The 20,408-nt window shown below is 37.1% G+C and overlaps 1 protein-coding gene across 1 annotated transcript; it reads right to left on the bottom strand.

Annotated features, from left to right (window-relative positions):
* Positions 1-1,667: 1,667 nt before the first annotated feature.
* On the bottom strand, positions 1,668-20,406 carry NDC80 (NDC80 kinetochore complex component). Its single transcript, XM_075744303.1, has 17 exons — positions 20,276-20,406; positions 18,976-19,086; positions 18,416-18,502; positions 17,525-17,648; positions 17,227-17,399; positions 14,743-14,845; positions 13,821-13,910; positions 12,530-12,623; positions 11,278-11,384; positions 10,281-10,425; positions 9,795-10,000; positions 8,418-8,570; positions 8,056-8,145; positions 7,180-7,272; positions 4,323-4,453; positions 3,675-3,777; positions 1,668-3,308 (listed from the first exon to the last, which is right to left on the bottom strand). Exons 2-17 carry the CDS (start codon positions 19,074-19,076, stop codon positions 3,186-3,188), a joined length of 1,923 nt encoding a protein of 640 aa, XP_075600418.1. The 5' UTR covers positions 19,077-19,086; positions 20,276-20,406; the 3' UTR covers positions 1,668-3,185.
* Between the last annotated feature and the right edge of the window lie 2 nt (positions 20,407-20,408).

The following is a 20,408-nucleotide window of genomic DNA, read 5'->3' as shown; positions in this document are numbered from 1 at the left end:
TACATGGAAGACAACACAGCTACACACAAAGTTCTACCATGCTTCTACAGCATCAAGTGTTTTTTTTTTTTTTATAACTAGGTAAAAAAAAAATAAATCAGATGGAAGATAGTCATGTAAAGGAAATAGTCCTTTAATGTTTAAGATAACAAAAGGTTGGTTGGGAAGATTAACGCCAAAGGGATACCTGTGCACATAAATCAGTTGTCAAAGTAGCTTGGACCTCTGTTCCTTAGTTTTTTAAAAAGCCATCTATTTTTAAAAAGGTTAAGACAATTTTTATTCCTTTGCAATTTATAGGAAACAGATGTTTCTGTATTTATTTTTCCTCTACAGAATGCATGTTTAACAGCAAGGATAGTCAGGGAATTAGTATCTGCTGCTAAGAGAATCACTAATTACCTAGTTCCTCCAGGAAAGTCAAATTGATTGTGCTTTTTATGTGATGTTTCTTGCAGTAAGAAACTATCCTTCAGAGAAACAGGTTTAAGAAATTTTATTGAGTATAAAAATACATAAACTTAAGGCTTACTAAGTAAACTGTACAAAAGATACACTAGCAATAAATGAGGGAACTCTATCCATACAAAGGCCAAAAAATTTATAAATGACTCATACTACTGAAATGTGCAGGTACATTGCGATTAAGACTTTACATTCTGGTAAAAAAAGAAACAAAACCAAAATCAAGAGCAGTAACTATGTTCTAGTGTCTATTGCCTAAATTTAAAAGCCATATTTCAGAATACAATTCAAAATAACTGACTACCTGACTTCAAATATCACACAGGAGCCATGTTCCAGAAGCATTGAAAAATTCTCTCCATTTTACAATGAGAAGACATACTACCTAGTAAACATTGGCAGATGTTAATCTATGTTACATTACGACACAAAAGCCCCATAGTATTTTATTGAATCTAGGTCAAAGCCTGAGCTGGTTCTAAAGTCAATTCAGTTTAACCAAGGTACAGACAAATAGCTCAACCCAATAACAAAAACATGTTGCCAACATACCAATATGGACTTTTTATTACTCAGACTACTTTAATTTCAGAATATTACATTTGCCAATACATGAAGGAAGGTCGTTGTGACCTTGATTCTTTAACCCATTACCATTGGGTTAGTATTAGTCCTTGGAAATTACATTTATTTTACTTTCATTTACTCAGTCAACTGCCTACTCCACATGGCAAAGAACCTGCAGATATTAATAAACACAAGAATAGTCTGTTATAGAAGCAGAGACAAACAGGTATCAGGCAGCCAAGAGAAAGCACAGCCCCTAAATAAGCACATATTTTCAAGGAACATGAGTATTCTGTATATGTCACAGTTTTGCTTAAATAGAAGAATATTGCTTTAGATAACAAAAATATTAGAAAGATTTTCTAAAGAGAAGGAACTGAGATTTGATAAGGATTAGGCTGTTACAGAAAGAAACCCCCCCCACAAAGTAAGAGTTTATAATAAAGGTAAAATGAAAGAGGCCAACAGAAGACAGCAGAAATACTACCCACCTGTCAGAAAACTTTTCTAGCTTTCAAATTAAACTTCTGGAGTACAACAAAAGAACAGAAAGTTAGAAGCTTAAATAATGCCATCATTATCATAACATCTGAAACAAAATACTCATACTAGAGCCAGAAGATTCACACACTATCTTAAGGACAACTGAGTTTTATACATGCTCTACAAAAATAGCCTAGAATTACAGACAATTCAGTTTTTATTTGCGGTCTGTGTTCAAGATGATCCAACTTAAGTTTTGTTGTATATCCTAGGGATCTGCATTTCATTCAAATATTGTGTCTAATTATAGAATTAAGGAGCAACTTCATTTAGCTATCAGCCATTTACAATTTTTGAACAGACTGCAAAGTTTTTTTTATCATTTTATATTTGAATCAGTGATATTTATCACTGAACTCTCAAAAGCACTCAAATACTTCAATATTTTATTACGAAATACCATCATAAACTGAACTATCCCAAGACATAAATGGTGATTTTATTGTTTTTGTTTTTAAACAAAGGTATATACAGAGTAGGTAAGATACTACTTCCACATTAGCACTAAACAAAGAAGTAAACATTCAAGAGATGGGGTTACATTTTCTTCAATGTATTTGGACTGGAGCTCCCCATTCAATAATTTTACTGCTACATTCCTGAGGAAAAAAAATCAAATAGTGTCTGTCCTACTGGTCTAACAAGAATGTAGACTCATTTTAGACTGTTTTGATGTATCCAACACTAGCCAAATCTACAACTGATTAGCTATATTGCCAGAATCCATATGTTGTCCTACGTAGAGCTCTCTCTGGTATACATATTCAAGAAGTACAGTGAAGTTTCATCTGGGACTATGAACAGGTAGAGAGAGAACTTTGTTTTCAAACTGACTATTTTTCTTTCTCTAGAATATTTACAAGACTACTGTATGACTACTACTGTTCTTTTCAAATAAGTTTTCTTTTATTTCTTTTTTTTTTTTTAAATCTTACTCATGTAAGAGGGGTCACTGGGCACTTTCATAGATAACTGAACAAGCAGGAGAACTGAAAGACATTTACATTTGGTCTTGCTCTAAAAGAAAGGCTTTGAGTAGGATGTGCACTGTCATGCATGTGCACTAAACAAATGTGTATATTATGAAATGCACAAAATATGCTCCAGAAAGGAAAGCGTAATTCTTTTCTCAGTTTGCAATCTTACAAGTTTACAAAGACCTCTAGATATTTTTAAGTAGCAGTATTTCAAGTTGTCAGAACCCTTGGCATTTGTGCTGTCACTTGCGGTTCCATCTTTAAGTCCACTCTGGCTTGTTATTTTAACAAGTTAACTGTACTCGTCTTACTAATGTTCTTAGAAGGGCACAAATGTTTCGATTATAAAGAAAAAAGTAAATTAAGTTGTTCCACAGTTGTCTGTCACAGATGTTTGTAATCATGTATAATATATTGCAGGGAGGAAGTGTAAGCAAAGCCTTTTTTAAGAAACTGCAAATACACTGTTGAATTCTTTAATGTATTTGTGTCAATAAAAGAAAGGAAATTCATAAACATTTCCTTACACTTAAAACCAGTTTCACTACTAAACACAGGAAGTACCCATCCTTTTAGAAGGCACCATACCAGAGCTTCAGAAATGCAACATTTTCATCTTCCCCTTTTTGGTAATTACAGACTTTCAGCCTTCTTTTTATAACTGTCTAGAATTCCGGTCAAGACTGACAATAGGTCTTCAGACATAAATTCTTCATAGTCTCTGTCAATTTTCACATTCTGTTCATCAAGATATTTCTAAAAAAGAGTTACAGAAAGTTTATTAGAACTATCATGGTTTCTACTGTATTAGTTCTGCTAAAGCATTTTAAGCAGTCATTGCACAGGTTAAATGATTTCAGTTAAACACTTCTCTGAAGGACATCTACCAGAAGCAGATTAAACCTGACAGGATGTTACTGCTGAAATTTAATGATTAATTCTGATTATTTATACCAAAAGTTTTGTCAACAAATTTATTTAACTAGAATCCACAGGCTCAGTGCGGCACCCCTAAGTAACTGATGCTTTATTGCAAAGAGTGAATTCTAATTTTCATGTGTTTAACTGCAGTTGCAAATGTCTCTAGAAAGATTTAATTCTGAATATCAAATTTTAGCTTACCTCTATAGATACTACATGAGTAGCAATCACTTCCAAAAGACGATTCAAGTTATCACCAGTTTTCCTGCTCTCTTCTGTTGTTGTTTGCATAACAACTTGGTATCTAAAAAGTAAAGAAACTCAGAAAGTCACATCCATAATTATAAAATTCCTGACATCTAAAACAATCACTTCACCAAGTCTGATATATCATCATGTTTAGCCATAATTTTTTCTATTAGTATTAACTCAAACCAAGTTAGATTTGTATATTAATACGCAGCTTAGAACAAAAAGGACTGTATTGTGCTAACCAGTAAGAAACAATGTACCTTAGATTCAGAATAGAGTCAGAATAGTCTTTCCAGACTTTGGTCTGTAAAATGTGGCTGTCACATAAGTTTGGAAAGTAATTTCCATACTGCAACCATATATATGAAAAATATTATATGGAAAACAGGAGTTCTGATACAGCAGACAAATATTCTAGCAAAATATTAAGTGTTGAGGAGAAACATCTTTCAAGTGTGAATTTTTGAAATTAATAGACTGAGACGGATACCTGCTCACCAAAGAATTTTAAGTTAGGATTCAAGAAAATGTCTTTATCCTTAAAACACATCAAACCCGAACTAAACTACACAAACAACTTGAAGTTATGGGCCTTACTGTCGTTGAAGATCATGCAATTCATTTGTGGCTTCACTGAGACCTTCATTGACACCACTCTCAAGTAATTGTTTATGCTTCTCTAACAATTCCAGTTCATTTGCACATTTTTGCTCTTCCTCTTCTGCCTCCTGTAAACATAAGGAAAGAGGAAAAAAAAAAAAAAATTGCATAACTCAGGAATAATTAGATTTTTTTCTCCTTTATATTACCTTATTATATATTGATACTTGAATTCAGAATTCACACAAGTAACTCCAAACTCAGAACTAAAAAAACTCAAGGACATCCCCCCAAACCTGAACTTTCAGGTATTTTATGTATACTCTTCCACCCAAAACCAACCTAACCTTCCCTTTATTTCTCTAACTGTATTTCAAGGTTTGTGTTGCAGCTATTTTCCCCTCAAAGTTCATCTCAAAAAGTGTTATTTACATACTTTAATAGCTTAGAAATAGAACATCATGAACAACTGCTGCTAGATTTAAAAAAATAAAATCACATTTGAGTAAGAAAACTGCTTTTCCCTTTTATGTCTGAAAGAGGAGTACAAAATATAAGTAATAATCCCTCCAAAGAGGATGACACTGTTGACACTATACTTAGCACAATTAAATGCACAAAATCAGACTAAATTCTGCCATGAATTGAACACGCAACTCTGGTAGATTACTGAAACATTATCCTTCAAAAATAATTTGAATACTGAAGTCTTCTGGATAACATTTTAAAAATTACACAAGGAAAACGCTCTGCTAGAAGCACAAAACCAGTTCATCCCCTTTAAAGGTAAGGGAAGTAGGTGGACCAAGAGACCTCCTTGGCTTAATTGCTCAAAAACAAAAGGGAAGCATACCAGAGATGGAAAAATGGACGAATATTTGTTCAGAACTACAAGGGCATTGCCAAGGCATGCAGAGGTGCAGTTAGAAAAGCAAAAGCACAGCTCAAATTGAAATCGGCCAGAGATGCCAAAAACTACAAGAAAGGGTTTTTCAGGTATGTAAACAAGCAGAAGGATAATACTGGCTTGTTGTTAAACAGGAGGGGTGAATTAGTCACCAACAATGCTGAAAAGGCAGAGATTCTCAACACTTTCTTCACCTCTGTCTTTACCAGCACTGTTGGGCCCCAGGCCTTGGGAACAAAAACCCAGGTCTATACAAATACGGACCTGCTGTCAGTGAAGGAAGAGTTGGCATGTGAACTATTGCAGGAGCTTTACCCTTACGAATTGATGGGATCCACCTGGAGAGCAGCTCTGTGGAAAGGGACCTGGGGGTCCTGGTGGACAAGCAGCTCAATATGAGTGAACAGTGCGCTGCAGCAGCAAAGCAAGCCAACAGGATGCTGGGTTGCATCAACAAGGGCATCACAACAAGGGCATCACCAGCAGAGATAAAGAAGTCATTATCCCACTCTACTCAGCACTGGTCTGGCCACACCTGGAACACTGTGTTCAGTTTTGATCCCACTACACAAAAAAAGATGTGGACAGGCTGGAGAGGGTCCAGAGGAGGGCCACCAAGATGATCAAAGGACTGCCATATGAAGAAAGGCTGAGAGAATTGGGTTTGTTCAGCCTTGAAAAAAGAAGGCTGAGGGGTGACCTCATCACCATGTTCCAGTACTTAAAGGATGGCTACAAAGAAGATGGAGACTCCCTTTTTACAAGGAGTTACATGGAAAAGACGAGGGGTAATGGGTGCAAGTTATTGCTGGGGAGATTCAGATTGGACTCTAGAGGAAAATTTTTCAGAGTGAGAAGATTCAGCCATTGGAATAATCTCTCCAGGGAAGTGGTGGATTCCCCAACACTGGACACTTTTAAGATTTGGCTGGATGGGATGCTGGGCCATCTTGTCTAGACAGTGCTTTTATCCAGATGGAGCTTTTGCCACGAAAGGTTGGACCAGATGATCCTTGAGGTCCCTTTCAACCTGGTGTTCTATGACTCTATGAATACGTGACTATGTGTTACTATAACCATCCAGTTACAACTGAGTATTTTATGAGCTCACATTATGAGAAAAGCATATGCAACAGCATAGATGAAAAGTTAAATTACAGGTGTTTTTGAAAGCAATAAACTAAATGAACTGCTTTCAGCCACCTAAGCAGGTATTAGCAATGAAACCCAGTTTTGTGGTTATAGCACAGAAGTTTGGATTTGAAAGAGCAGGTGTGTTAGACGCTATCTTAGTTCAAAAAGCATTTTTCTCCTAGGCACCACAGCCCCATCAAAGCCATGCTGTTAGAGAAGTTGGGAGGTCCTGAAGCAGCCACTTAGCTGTTAACTGAGAAGGCTATGTTTTGTTGCTAAACTAGAAGCAAGGAAAAGGATAAGGACTGCTCCCCCACTGGGGAAGAAAAATAAAGCAAGCAACAATTTTATACCATTAAAACTTTTAATGTGCTTTTGGTCAAATAATGTTTTCCTTAGTTTTTAATGTGATTAAACATGTTTACTAAAAACTCTAAGTGTATTTTTTATATACATACGGAATAAACAAGGCAGATACTGTTAACTCTAAAATCTCCTTCAAGCACGTGCTCTGAGACATCCTGAGGTCAGGAGATGATTGCTGCTGCTTTTATTACTGGATGTAGTAGCTTATGATTTACAGGATCTGCTAAAGTATGATGCCAGATTCTCTTATGAGAAAGTGAAAACTGACTCACTTAAGGTAGCACTCAAATATTTCTGAAAAGAATGAAAGAATCCTGCAAGAGGAATGGAAGAAGGCAAGGGCAGAGATCCAAACAAACAAAAATGCAAACCAAAAGCTTGTGTATAAATACAAGGATTAAGGATATCATTAAGGATAAACTATTATCAAGCTATAAGAAGTTCTACCTTAAGCTTCTGATGATAAAGATCATCCAGCTTTTCAGCTTCTTCTTTCAGCATTTTCACACTGCTTTTCTTGTCCACTACCATTACATTCACCTAGAATGAAAACATGACCAAGAAAATGTAATTCAAAAAGAATTCCAACATAGAAATCCATGCCATCACAAACAACATCTGGTAGCCCAGAAATTTTTAAACTGGGCCATGCTGGGATGGCATTAACTTTCTTCATAGCAGCCTGTACGGTGCTTTTTTTTTTTGGTAAGTGGCTAAACCAGTGTTGGTAACACACCAATGTTTTGGCTATTGCTGAATAGCACTTGCACAGCATCAAGACTTTCTCTCCCTCCCACGGCCCCTCAGTGAGTAGGGTAGGGGCTGGCAAGAGGTTGGGAAGGCACATAGCCAGGACAGCTGACTAAAACTGGCCAAAAGGATATTCCATACCATATACTGTCATGCTCAGCAGTAAACACTGAGGTAGGGGAAAAAGAATGGGGAAACAAAATTCTTCTTCCAATCCATCCCGAACCCAAAATTGCTAAAAAATCTTCCTGATAACTTGTCAGTGATGGTAAGGCACACAACAGACTGGAATGGGCAACTTATTAAAAACAAATCTTTCCAATGTTTCAAATTGTTCAAATATATGTAAGCTACATTATTTCAACAGGAGGAGACCCTAATTTTCACAAAAACTTTTAGGTTCCATCATAACTAAAGCAATCTTCTCACAGCTTCTTCTCTCCCCCCAAAAAACCCCAACAAAACCAACCCAAACAAAACCCAACCCACCACACTTCACGCATGCAAAAGGTCAAATGAGGCCAGCAGATAACATTATGGTATCTTAGTCCTAATCTTCATTAACCAACACACCTGTTCCAAAGTATCTTCCAAAGTCATTTTCCGTTGAGTAGCTTTCCTAATTTCTTCCTCAGTCTGGTTTATGATCTCCATAAGGGGAGCCTGTAACACACATGCAAAATCTGGCTAATGCAATTTGTTAGTCTCAACTAAGATGTGCCCCAGTACATCTTTTCCCTCTCTCATTTTTATTTAGGCTGCTGTACTCTCCGATACCGAATGTCCTTCCTACACTATGATGTAGTTATGGCAATGCATCACACAAGCTTTTCAATGAAGTTTCACGGAGAGGTTAAGAGACCTTTCCAACATTTCCAAAGAAATGCATTTTTTTGTGAGTGGTAACAGAAACATTCAGTGTTGACTCTACTTACCTTGATCTGAGTTCTGTATTTGACTAGGCAATTTGGTCCTGCCTCAGGATTAAACTGAATCTCAAAGTCGTGGCCTTTGGAATTCTCAGCACTTACTGGAATTAATTTCAGCTTTCGAGCCAGTTTATGATACTCTGCCAGTTGCATTTCGATCTGTTCAGAGGAGAAAAGGGCAAAAATTGCAGAAGAAATACCAGTGAAAAGCTTTGCAAAAAGTGTTCATATAGTACCTTTAAACAGGTTTCCGAGTTGCTCTGTACAAACATGATTCCAAGTCATGCACAGTACACAAGAGCTGTATGTATTGACAGTCCAGCAGCTTGCATTGTTTGGATTAAGCACTGTTTTGTGATTCTTTCAGAGTTTGTTCTGCAAGGTTTCTCGGTGTGTATGGGTGAGACTGAATGGTTTCACCTGTGGGTTCCCCGGTCATCTGCCATATTTTTTCCCTGACTCAACTTCTTGAGGATTAGTTGATAGGGAAGGAAAAATGTGCTTGGAAATAATACAAATAACTAAAACAATGATCAGTTGTCATGTTCATATGCCTTCTTTCATTGGTTTTGACAGGAAGTGCCACATAGCCACACATCCTAGTAACAAACTTTAACTTGAGCATACCTCTAGACAAAGCTTATTAAATGCTCTATGTTCTGATTAATCAGTGCCATCTATATGCAAACACCAGATGACAGAAGTATTTTTTCCAGTTTTATGTGCTTCATACTTGCATAGTACGAGGAATTTAAGTTGATACCAAGTGCTTGATAAAGTGTAACCCTGCCAAACGCTAAACATATTTGAAACTTTTTTTTTTTTTACTTCTCCATCTAGCAAAGCAGAAGCTTTTAAATCCCACCTCTTACAGGACCACATGTCTTCATTCTGTCTGAGGGAATTTAATTTGGCCCTTAAAACCTATTAGAACTTCCACATAAGGGACCAATCTGGCCCTAAATTCATGCAGAGATATTGATTCAAAGCATTAGTTTTGTATTACTTCCTTGCTATGAAATCTTAACATTCCCCTGAAATTGCTTGTGTTATCAAAGCCATTTCTAGCTAATGTTATCAAAGCTCTTGATGCTATAACAGTGAGAGTTGACAGTGGTGCTTACTCTAGCTATGTCCCTTATGATGCAGAAAAAAATGAAAAGAATACATTTCCATTATGCTCAAAACAGAAAAGGGGAAAAAACAACTGCATTTTTCAGAGGGATTCTACACAGAAGCCATTCTTGTCATTTTAGCCTGTTAAGACAAATCTATGCAGTTATTAGATTATTTAGGAAAGAAGTAGCAATAGTCCAAGTCCCAAGTCAAAGCTTGCATTATGAAAACTGATAGCCATCTCAGCATAGTGGGGTTTTCACATACCGCCTCTTTATTCCTAGCATATTTTAGCTCTTCATTCCACAGCTGATGTTCTTCTGCTTCCACTTCCTTAGTCAGCTTGTTAATGGTTTGCTGCAACTCATTTCTCTCGTGATTTATTCTCTCAATGTCCGCAACTGAGTACTTTTGGTTATCAAAGATGTGCTGGAGCCGGGCATTCTCCTGCTTCATCGCTTCTACTTCCATTTCTAAGTTCACAAAACATTTATGAAATGGGTGTAAAATATCAGCCTATATAGTTAAACCTAATCTCTCTATATTTTTATGAGTAAATATCTGTATTTCATCACTCTACTGTACAAACAGCTATCAGCCAAAAAAATCTCTTCATTAGCAAACCAATTTGGAACATTTATTTATAGCATCATCATACACAAAGTATCTCACTCTGTCCTGAAGCTGAGAATTACAATTATTTTAAACCTATTTCTAGGTTCACTATCTGATTTGTGACCAAGGCCTTCTTACCTGCTGCCTCAACTTCCTCATTTACACCTTCCATTTTTTGATCAAGGATGGCTATATGAGATTCCAGATTAGCCAAATAAGCCTGGTATTTCTGGACATCTGCTTGAAGAGATGATTTCAGGTTTCGTAGTGATACTCTACGATCCTAGTAAATAGATGGAAAGAATAATCACTATTATATTAATCTAAAGTCATGATTTTACTTTCCAGACAAGACAATAGAGTAATTGGTCAACTTCAATGGTATAAATATAAAAGTAAAGAACTTTAATAAATTTTTATGTCTGTGACAGCTGAATCAAGTTAAGCATCTTTAAAATAATAACAAAAAAGGCTGAAAAGATGGTTTGTACCTTAATTCTTGCGTTTCAGTATTTAATTTTGATTTCCATTAGACATGGCATTAAGAACGTTCTTACTACAGGTAATTCACAAAATAAGGATAATAAAGGCAGATAGACTAAGGGCAATCAAAGCTGGGAATACAGGCAGCACATTTTGCACAGTAGGCAGGAGTCTCAATTTGCCAGCTGCACAGCCACTAAACCTTTTTCAAACTCATGATGTATTAAAAGCAGAATCCATCTTTTAAACCAAAACATTTCCCCTAAAATATATTGCTAGAATTGAATCTCATGCTCTCATCCCCTAAGAGTTTCTCATACCAACACTTTTGGAAAAGATAATATTGAAATTCAGAAAAAAAAAGTCATTCAAGTATTTTATTAATACTTCAGCCAATGCAAGATCTCATTATCTGAAAATATCTGCACAATATCAAACAAAAAGTGGCTGACGACTCCACAGTAAATGCCTTGTACTATAATGGTATAGAGTCTGTAATAACCTGGCCTAATTAAAATCTCATAGAGCACTGAAAATAATTTTCCATTCATTATAATGTATCATCAGTATCTTCCTTTTATAATGACAATAATGGTCAATAATATAAAATTCAACTCCACCATATAAACAAGCATAGACACAATTTACTAACCGGCTCACTTTCCTTTTCTTTTTCTAGTCTTGCAATCTCTTCATGAAGTCTTTTGTTGTCAGCTGCTAAACCTTCTATCTGGAATTCATCTATATTAAATAAATCCTCTGGGAGGGGGAAAGAAGTAAAAGGAGGGGGGTGGTTACAAATTAATCTCACTGAATATCATCACCTAATCTGAGTACTTGTGCTTTAGCTTCAGCACAGTAAATAGCCATTATCTGGACAATTATTTTAAACTAAAAAAATCCCACCAAAACCCAACCAAAGCCATCAAAAAAACCTTTCATTACAAAGCTAATAGGCAAAAACCCCAAAACAAACAAGAAAAGAAATGAGTTTTTCAGTCCTCATGTCACAAAATAGCTCAAAATCACTCCTGCAAGGTCACTTTTTAAACTCTTATACAGCCCACACTACAGGATAGCGGTTGTTAGATAAGTTTCATCTGTTCCAGTTTCACAAGGTAGTCCGAGTTACTCCTTTCTCATCCACATACTTCCTTGCCCTTTGAGACATCTCTTCCCTTACTTCCCTCAGTCTTTGCCAAACAATGGCATGGTTATTTTTTCCTACTAATATTTAGTAACAGTCTAGTGGCTTCTGTTTCCTCTCCAGCTGATGGCTCCAGCTTGCAACAGAAGTGTCCTTAGCCTGGCTTTTCACAGGAGGCCACAGAAAGCAAGAACTACTGTTCCTACCTGTTCTCATATTCCACTTGTATTTCTGTAGGTGATGAAATGATTGAGTCAAAAAAATTAGTAATTTTCCATCTCCCTGAAGACAAACACAGGTGCATACTGAATCATATATGGGAACCTTCACAACAGAGTTTGGAACTCTTGCAGACTGTTTTCAGAGGTTTTAGAAGATGAACTTTCTGACTCATCAGATGTGCATCCTCTGGTAATATTGCTTTTTTTAAAAATTGTTAACTTTGTCTGACAGAAACAAGAATCATCGGCATAGATGGAATTTGCATCTGAAGAACTGTATACTGCTTTTCTGTCACAAGGCCATTGAAAACAATAGGGTTACAGAGGTATGGCTGACAGCAAAGCATGACCCATCAGTCTGCGCTAGTAACAATGCAGGAAAAGAAGAGAATTAAGACAAATTAGCTGAGAGGTACTTGGGAATTTCAGGCTTCCTTACCTCAGATCACTTTCACTTGCAAATGGAGCAAAATTGATACTAGGAGAAAACAAACCAGTAACACAATTAAATACTTCATTAAAACATGAAAACTTACTTAGTTTTGACTGCACTTCTGCATCCAAATCTTCGAAAGTATCTCTCCCTTTCATGAAGTGCTCATAGCACTTCACACAGTAGTCCATGAAAAGCTGAAAACAATTTTAAAAGTTTTCATTTCAACAATTGAAAGGGTTGTAAAATATCTAGATAGTCTAAATGTACTCAAACATTAATGGAATTAAACAGACACCAAAAATATCTTCCACTGGTTTCACTGCACTTCTGTAAAAATCAACTATTTTTCCTCCCTTTAAATATAGAATGTCAATAGATTATATCCAGGCAGAAGGAGGCATCTAGAACTCACTTGATGCATTTTTCTGGGATACCTAACAGGGACAATAGATACAATATTTAAGAATTTATTATCTTGAAGCATATTATCCTCTCAGGCTAGTTTATGGAAACTGTAAGTCTGTTTAACAGACCTCTTCAGTAAATATGACCACTATACTTCAGATGTACAGATGTCAGAGAACTGATCTAGAATCAAAGAAAGGTTACCCAAAAAGAATTTACTGGAGACTTTAAATTACAGATTTTTCAGAAGTAATTACACAAGTATTGTAAATTTCATATCTATCAGTGTGTAAGCACACATTTAGTTTAAAAGCATTTCTATTTGTCAACTGCCACATTTGTAACCTCAGTCCAAAATTCTGATTTAATTTGATTTTTGCAATTTTCTAATTAGAAGTTCTCACACATCATACAACCCCTTCCAAACACCTGCTGTGAGTTAACACTGAATAGTACTAATAATCTACGATAAATTAGAAAGAAAGCAAGCAGCTGGATTTTTAAGTGCCTGAATTACATTGCTATCCTATTTTGTGCCTAGGAAATTAAACATTACAACTAATTTTTAAATTGTAAACTGAGTAGATATCAGCAGGAGCCACCACATTTATAATTGAGCCACTGCCTTTACACTGTACTGCTGTTAACCTAAAGAGAAATATACCCGAGACCCTAATAAGACAATAAACAAAGAGCATAATTATTCCCTTTCTCCACAAAGGAGAACAGAAACAGTAGCAACTCAGAGAGTAAGGCATTTCAATTTAATACCCAGTCTTCACCAATAGACTGGCCATGATGCCTGCTCAGGAACTAGGGTGATCAGGCTTTTTATATAATGCTACTATATTTCCTAGAGAACTCCGAATATAAGACTGAACAGAATATATAAATACAGTTAAAATTGTTGTGTCATATTTGTGGTGTTATAGCATATGGTAAAATTCAATTGAACAATTCTGATTGTCATTTACTTTTTATAGTACCTTATTATGTACAATTCCATCATCCGTTTCTCCTCCCCAGCTCTGTCCATCATCAAATGATGGCGCATTTTGCCTCATGGCAGCATACAACTGAAAGGCACAGGTGTACATAACAAAGAGCAAGTGTGAGGATCCCCAAAAGTTTTCATAGTAGTTTCATGTTCATGATAAGAAGCAGAGTAACATTGGATTAGGATTTCAGCAAGCAGGGTGTAACGGTGCTGCTTCAGAATGTGACCAATCACATCAGGGTAATGAGCCTGTGTTTAGTTGACTAAAAGCACAAAGAGGCATTAACTGGACATTCAACAGTGCCAAATTGCCTTGCTAAGCCAAATGTGTCTTTTCAGCATAAAGGATGGGATTTTCATGTGTGCCCCATTCAGCAGTGGTGAACTTCTGTCACAGATTCCAAATTTTGCTCAGACCTGAGCTGGCAGCAACAGTGACTACTATTAAAAAACCCAACTGAACAAAACCCAGCCAAACACAAAACCCCCCAATCTATACAACAATCACAGGACACTTGAATAATTGCTTGAAAATTCCATCCTTAGATTTCAAATTTAGGAGAAGATGGCAGATGTCACAAGATCTGCACTGAAGATACATGATTATACCCATTAACTTTTCACATTTTGATGTACGTATAAGTTGCCATTTCCCCCTCCTTTCTCATACACAAATTTATCCAGTGCACAGTAAAAAATATGATCATAATATAACAGTAAAAACTCAGTTTAAAAACTACTAAAAGTAAGACTAAGGGCTAGCTCCCAAATGGCAGGTAAGAACACCTACCTTTTTCTGTACATAAATGTCAAACAAAGAAATTTCTAGAAAGCATTTAAGAGATCTGTATTGAAACTAACATTCCAGCCTGAAAAGTGGAAATATTTGGCTTAAAGATGACAAATGCTACCTTGACACAATCAATTAACCAAACCAAAGCTGTCACGATCTGAGGCCACGTGTGCGGTGCTCCAACTGTATACATGGAGCTTTTTGACAAAGGAAAGGGGTACCTACAAGGTAAAAGAAAATGTATTTTTAATAGCTGTGGCAAACAGTGATAAAAACAACACAGCACATTATTGCATGCAGATCAAGGCACAGAAGGAAGAACAAACTCAATTGTACTTTATACCGTTCATCAAAGGGAGATCAGCTGAGTTCTTACAGCACTATTTTATTCAATTATCATGGGTTTCTTTCTTTGTGATTCATAGAATATCTGAAAGGGATCCATAAGGATCAAGTCCACCTGCCTGCTCCTCACAGGACTACCTAAAACTAAACCATATGACTAAGAGCATTGTTCAGATGGTCCTTGAACTCTGACAGGTACTGTGACCACTTTCCTGGGGAGCCTGTTCCAGTCACCGACCACCCTCTCAGCGAAGAACCTTTTCCTAATGCCCAACCTGAAGTTCCCCCGATGCAGCTTCATTCCATTTCCTCCTGTCCTATCGCTGGTCACCAGAGAGAGGCGATCAGCACCTCCCCTTCCACTCCCTCCCTTGAGGAAGTTGTAGACTGCAATGAGGTCACCCCTCAGCCTTCTCTTCTCCAAGCTGAGCAAACCAAGTGACCACAGCTGCTGCTCATAAGTCTTGCCCTTTCACCATCTTGGTCACCCTCCTCTGAACACTTTCTAATAATTTGATGTCCTTCTTATATTGAGGCGCCCAAAACTGCACAGAGTACTCAAGGTGAGGCTGCACCAGTGTGGTATAGAGTAGGACAATCACTTACCTTGACTGGCTAGCTATTGAAGAAATAATTGAAGAAATGGACTTTTTTTTTTTTCATATCCAAATATTAGGAACAATTAAGGCCTCGTACAAAAAAGTGTAGAGTATTCCTTCATACACTCCTTAACCCCTTCCTATTCAGCTTAGTATGTTGCCTTGGTTTTGGTAGCAGCCAGATCTATCTTTCTCCCACTGAAGCTACTGTGAGGGGAGAGATGGGCACTGCGGTACTAAGGAAAAAGGAGTGGGTGCCCTGTGAGCACGAGGTGAATTGTGATGAGACAAAGACCTTAAAGGCAACAAATGCAAAGGAGGGAGTAATAGCCCAATGGATGATGTTTAGATTTCCAAACTGGGTGTGCAAGTCTGAAGGATTTCCTAACATATGAAAACTAATTGATACATGAGTCCTGTTCTTTGAGGGCAAGATTCTTGCTTGAGTCAAATGCACCTTGAAAATGGAAAAGCAGCTGACAATCAGTTTAATGTCATGCAATTACAGAAAAGAATTTCAGAACAGCTGCGTATCAAAGTATTAATATTACCTATAAGTACAGAACACACAAAGGCTATACTGCTGATTACACGCAACCTCGCAAAATCTACAAATCAAGGAACACAGAAGTGCAGATTTTATTCCACCTTTAGACTGGCAGCTCCCCAAAGTTATTTTAAAAACATAGGACAAGAAGCTACCGATAAACTGACAGTTCTAAATAAGCACTCATGAGCCATTCAGTCTGAGAATTTTTTAAAATGAATTATTTAGGTCCATTTTCTAACTCTCAAAAGACAACTTAAGGTGAGTTCTCAGAATAAGTCTTTTTATCCAGGATTACACTCTTGGTGCAGCATAGTAAAGCCTCTTGAGAGCAACTGCCTTTTCAACATTTCAGGTAGGTCAGCAGTTTCAAATGTTATAGGTTGAAACAAAATTTTATTAAAACAGAGAACAGAAGTGAACAGAACAGACATATCTACATCTAAGGAGCCCTGGTGCTTTGACACCATCATTGGCTCAAATCTACAGAAGTAACTTGGTTTTAATGAGACTGAAAATTCACCATTATCAACAGGCAGAAGACTTTCTTTCTTCCAAAGTGTTGATGCATTAATGATTCCAAACACTTGCTGAACAAGGTTAGAAATAAAACACCCAGCTACTTAGTGGTTTTTTCATCTCAGAGGTCATTTTTGTTATTTCCACTCCCTGCTTTAAAAGCAGAATGGGAGAAATTACAGGAGAAGTTATTTTAACTGAATGAGCCAGATCAAACATTCTGAAATTGTACTTCAGTTCTTGGATTTTAACAGAATGAACCAGAAGAGTCCATCAAAAAATTTGTGTCTGTCTTTCAAAGTTTAATACAAATAAAGATAATTAATTAGATTTTACATTACAAAGCAAGCTTCCAAGAGCCTATAGTTCTGCAAGTTCAAATATAAAATATATAGTAGAGTCTGAGAATCAGAAAGTAAACTTAGAGCTAAACAAAAGTGAAACAACGTAATCACAACACTGTAGTTTCAGAGTCTCATTTGAATAAAGAAGCCTATCTGTTCTCCCCAGCTATCATGCAGAATTTGTAGCTTTTAAAATTCTAGCTGTATCATATCTACTTAGCACGACAGACTAACAATAATGATCTTACCCAAGCTCTTTAAAAACTCTGGGAATTTCCTCTTCAAATTTTGAGTCAGGCAGTTCATAAGAAGGGCAGAGAAATCCATAGATAAAAGTGAAGATTTTTAAAAAGTCCTTAACCGATGGAGACTGTAGTGATTTCATGGAAACATTATGGGCGTAACCATTCTCAACAAGAAACTGAGAAAAAGAAACATGGCATATTAATCTAAATAAAATCTAAAGTTGAAACCATGAAAAATAAATATTTTGATCAGTATCTTTTATTCCTAATAACGTACATTTAGAATAAGTTAATAAGTTACCTCACAAAGCTGCTTGATACATTGTTGGATGAATGCCTTGTCATGAAGTGGCCTGGGATCCTTGATCTTTTCTGTACCGAACACACCATACTGACTGTTGCGTGAACCTCCAGCCCCACTAGTTCTAAGAACAACAAATAAATACAGTTCTTGTGACAATACATCTAAAGAATAACTCTCTTAATGTTTAAGTCACCACAATTGCTATCTTTACATTTCTTTTGCATTTGTCATGCAAAGGGATACCTGAAGGTTTCTCTTTATCTAGAATGATTGGAAAAACAACAACAACAAGCTGGAAGCCATGATGCACACATACAACAGATGCACCCTAGATGAATATTTTCTTCAGTTTATTGAAAGAAATAAAGTTTTATAGAGCAGAAAAATATCCTAAAGATGAAGAAACAAAATTAAGTAGGTGGTTAAAAATAAAGACTAAAATATTTAAGGAATATTTAAAAGGCATAGATCCCTCCAGCAGTGGGGTCCTATGAAAGGAGATACCTGCAAGACACCAGAACACAGAAAGCCATGAACTAAGCTGAAAGATTATAGAATTTTGGAAAGATTGCATCTTAGAGAGAAGAAGAAACTAAGGCAGAGTGTACTGGAGATACCGTTCTTCCTTAAATAGGAAAATGTATTGAGGAGCTCTTAAGGTCTGCAGTGCAGATCATTCCCAAGAGGAAGAACAGCGCTCAAAGCAATTCCTACTCCACAGCATTATTGTTTAGTGATCAAAGAGTGCAGGAAGGTAGACCTGAAGGTCTGCTGGCCTCAGATCCATTATTCCCTATAATGAAAATCTGTCAAGACAGAAAAATTACAGAATTATGTGGGACTGTTATTGTTTTTATTTATAGTACAAATATCTAAAGCTATCAATACCTCTTCCCAAAAAAGCTGACTTTTCTTTCCGAAGTTCCAGGTGTAGGTTTGCTCATGCTCAGCTTCCCAAACGTACCTTTGTCCTTCCTGAAGGATAGGGAGAAGGATTCAAGTGACTATTTCTACCATGTCATCTTTTGCTCATGTAAGAAAACTGTAAACACATGCATATAAGCCTAAGCATCTTCTGCACAGCAGCATCTTAGAAAAATCAACTGATTTTAATGCATTGTTCATCCATTATCAAAACTACTTCTGCAAGAAGATTTATAAGTATACATTTTATACACACATGCACCCAGCCATCTCCTAAGAAATAAGTAAGAAAAAGTATTACAATTTGAAATGTGTTACAGGTAGACAAACAGATTAAAGAAAGTTTTTTTGCAGAACTGGAGCACTTGTGCAAATATTCTTGGCTGCAGGGAGTTTTCTCCTCACTGCTCCCAATTTTTTTTTTTTTTTTTTTTCAGTTGCTACTCACACAAACACACTACAGTAAATCTCTTCAAAGTTAGTTTTATATACCTATTCTTAGCAAGATGATCAGCAAAACTTACGTCTGAGGTGTTTGAAGACCCATCTTGTTGCTGTCCTGCACTCTCAGTGCCATCATAGATTGCCGACCGCTGCTTCCAGCAATAATTGAGCTTCGTCTCATTGTGACTAAACTGTAAATCACAATCTGTCAGTATTGGAAAATCCAGAATCTAACATTATTTGCTTTTTTTAAACACCACAATGACTTTCTAAAAGGTCAGAATAAGCAAGCAGAACTGTACTTTGGACCAATCAAGGTGGCAGACAGTTTCCAAAAATATTGGTTTTTAAAAAAAAAAAAAATTACTAGGAAAAAAAAAGGTTGTGTGTCAGAACTACATAACAGCAGCCACAGCCTTTCAAATTAACTATTTTATTGATGAAAGTGCCAGTGCTTGTTCCAAACCTACTATTTTGTCTTTATTTATATCTGGCAATTTCTAACCTACAGCTTCCAAAAGCAAAATGACTTCAGAAGTTTTTCAGTCCAGTCAGCTAGGAAGAAGACCACACTAACATGACTCTGTTCCTTAGCCACTAATTCTGAGCCTTCTTATTGATTTTACAAACGATTTCAGAGTATCATAGCACAATAACCGGAAAGCCTATTCTGAGATAATATTGGGGCTATCTCCAAACTACTCACACAAAATATAAACCAAACTGGGAAAATTGAACTGTCTCCACAGTTTTGAGGTAAATAGAATTAACTCTGCAAAAAGCACCAAATTTTGGCATATAGATCCTACATAGGATATATATTATTTGTGGGGTGGGCTCAAATGACTAATTGAAAAACCCTCGTTACAAATATTACCAAAACACATTATCAATATAAATTGTTTCATGATCACGCTTTTAGTTCCACTTCTTGTAAACCATGAGAGAAGTTTAGCTGAGGCTCGCTTCATAGGGCAGTTTATCCACAACCTCATTTTCTCTGGGGAAGATGCCGCATTCTTCCATTACTTTACCAGGGATCCACAGCAGGCAGAGTAAGTTGTTTCCATAAACATACCAAACGACTAGTTTAAGAGCCGAGTTTGCTAGAGTCAACGCGCCGGCTGAACCCGGCACAACTACATCTATTTGGGCGTTTAAACCGTACCAAAGGCGAACGGGGAAGCCAGCGGCGTTTACACACCAACAGCCCGACGCTCCCCAGCGCCGCTGGGCCCGGCCCCCTCACAGCCCCGGCTTTCCCCTGGGGGCTGGCGGGGCAGTGCCCAGTGCCCGCCGCCCGCCTCACAGACGCCAGCCCCCCGCGGCGGGGAAAGCCGGCGCCACGGGAAGAACCCATCCCAACAGCCCAGCCGTTACCGTTAACGGAGCCAACTCCTTGCTGTCAATTTCAAATCCGCCCGCCGACTACGTCACGCAGCGCGCCGCAACGTACTCCGTCACAGCGGAGCGGTGAAGAAGCAGGATATGCAGTAAAGGGACGCGGGGGTTT

The sequence above is a fragment of the Balearica regulorum genome, chromosome 2, assembly GCF_011004875.1.
Source record: "Balearica regulorum gibbericeps isolate bBalReg1 chromosome 2, bBalReg1.pri, whole genome shotgun sequence".
In the NCBI taxonomy this organism is placed as follows: domain Eukaryota; kingdom Metazoa; phylum Chordata; class Aves; order Gruiformes; family Gruidae; genus Balearica; species Balearica regulorum.
This window is presented reverse-complemented; position numbering and strand designations above follow the sequence as displayed.

Coding starts and splice junctions, on each gene's coding strand:
- NDC80 (XM_075744303.1), bottom strand. CDS start 19,076: ATGAGACGAAGCTCAATTATTGCTGGAAGCAGCGGTCGGCAATCTATG. Junction 17,400..17,524: donor GTATCAAGCAGCTTTGTGAG/GTAACTTATTAA, acceptor TCTTTTTCTCAG/TTTCTTGTTGAGAATGGTTA. Junction 3,778..4,322: donor TTGCATGATCTTCAACGACA/GTAAGGCCCATA, acceptor TTTACTTTTTAG/ATACCAAGTTGTTATGCAAA.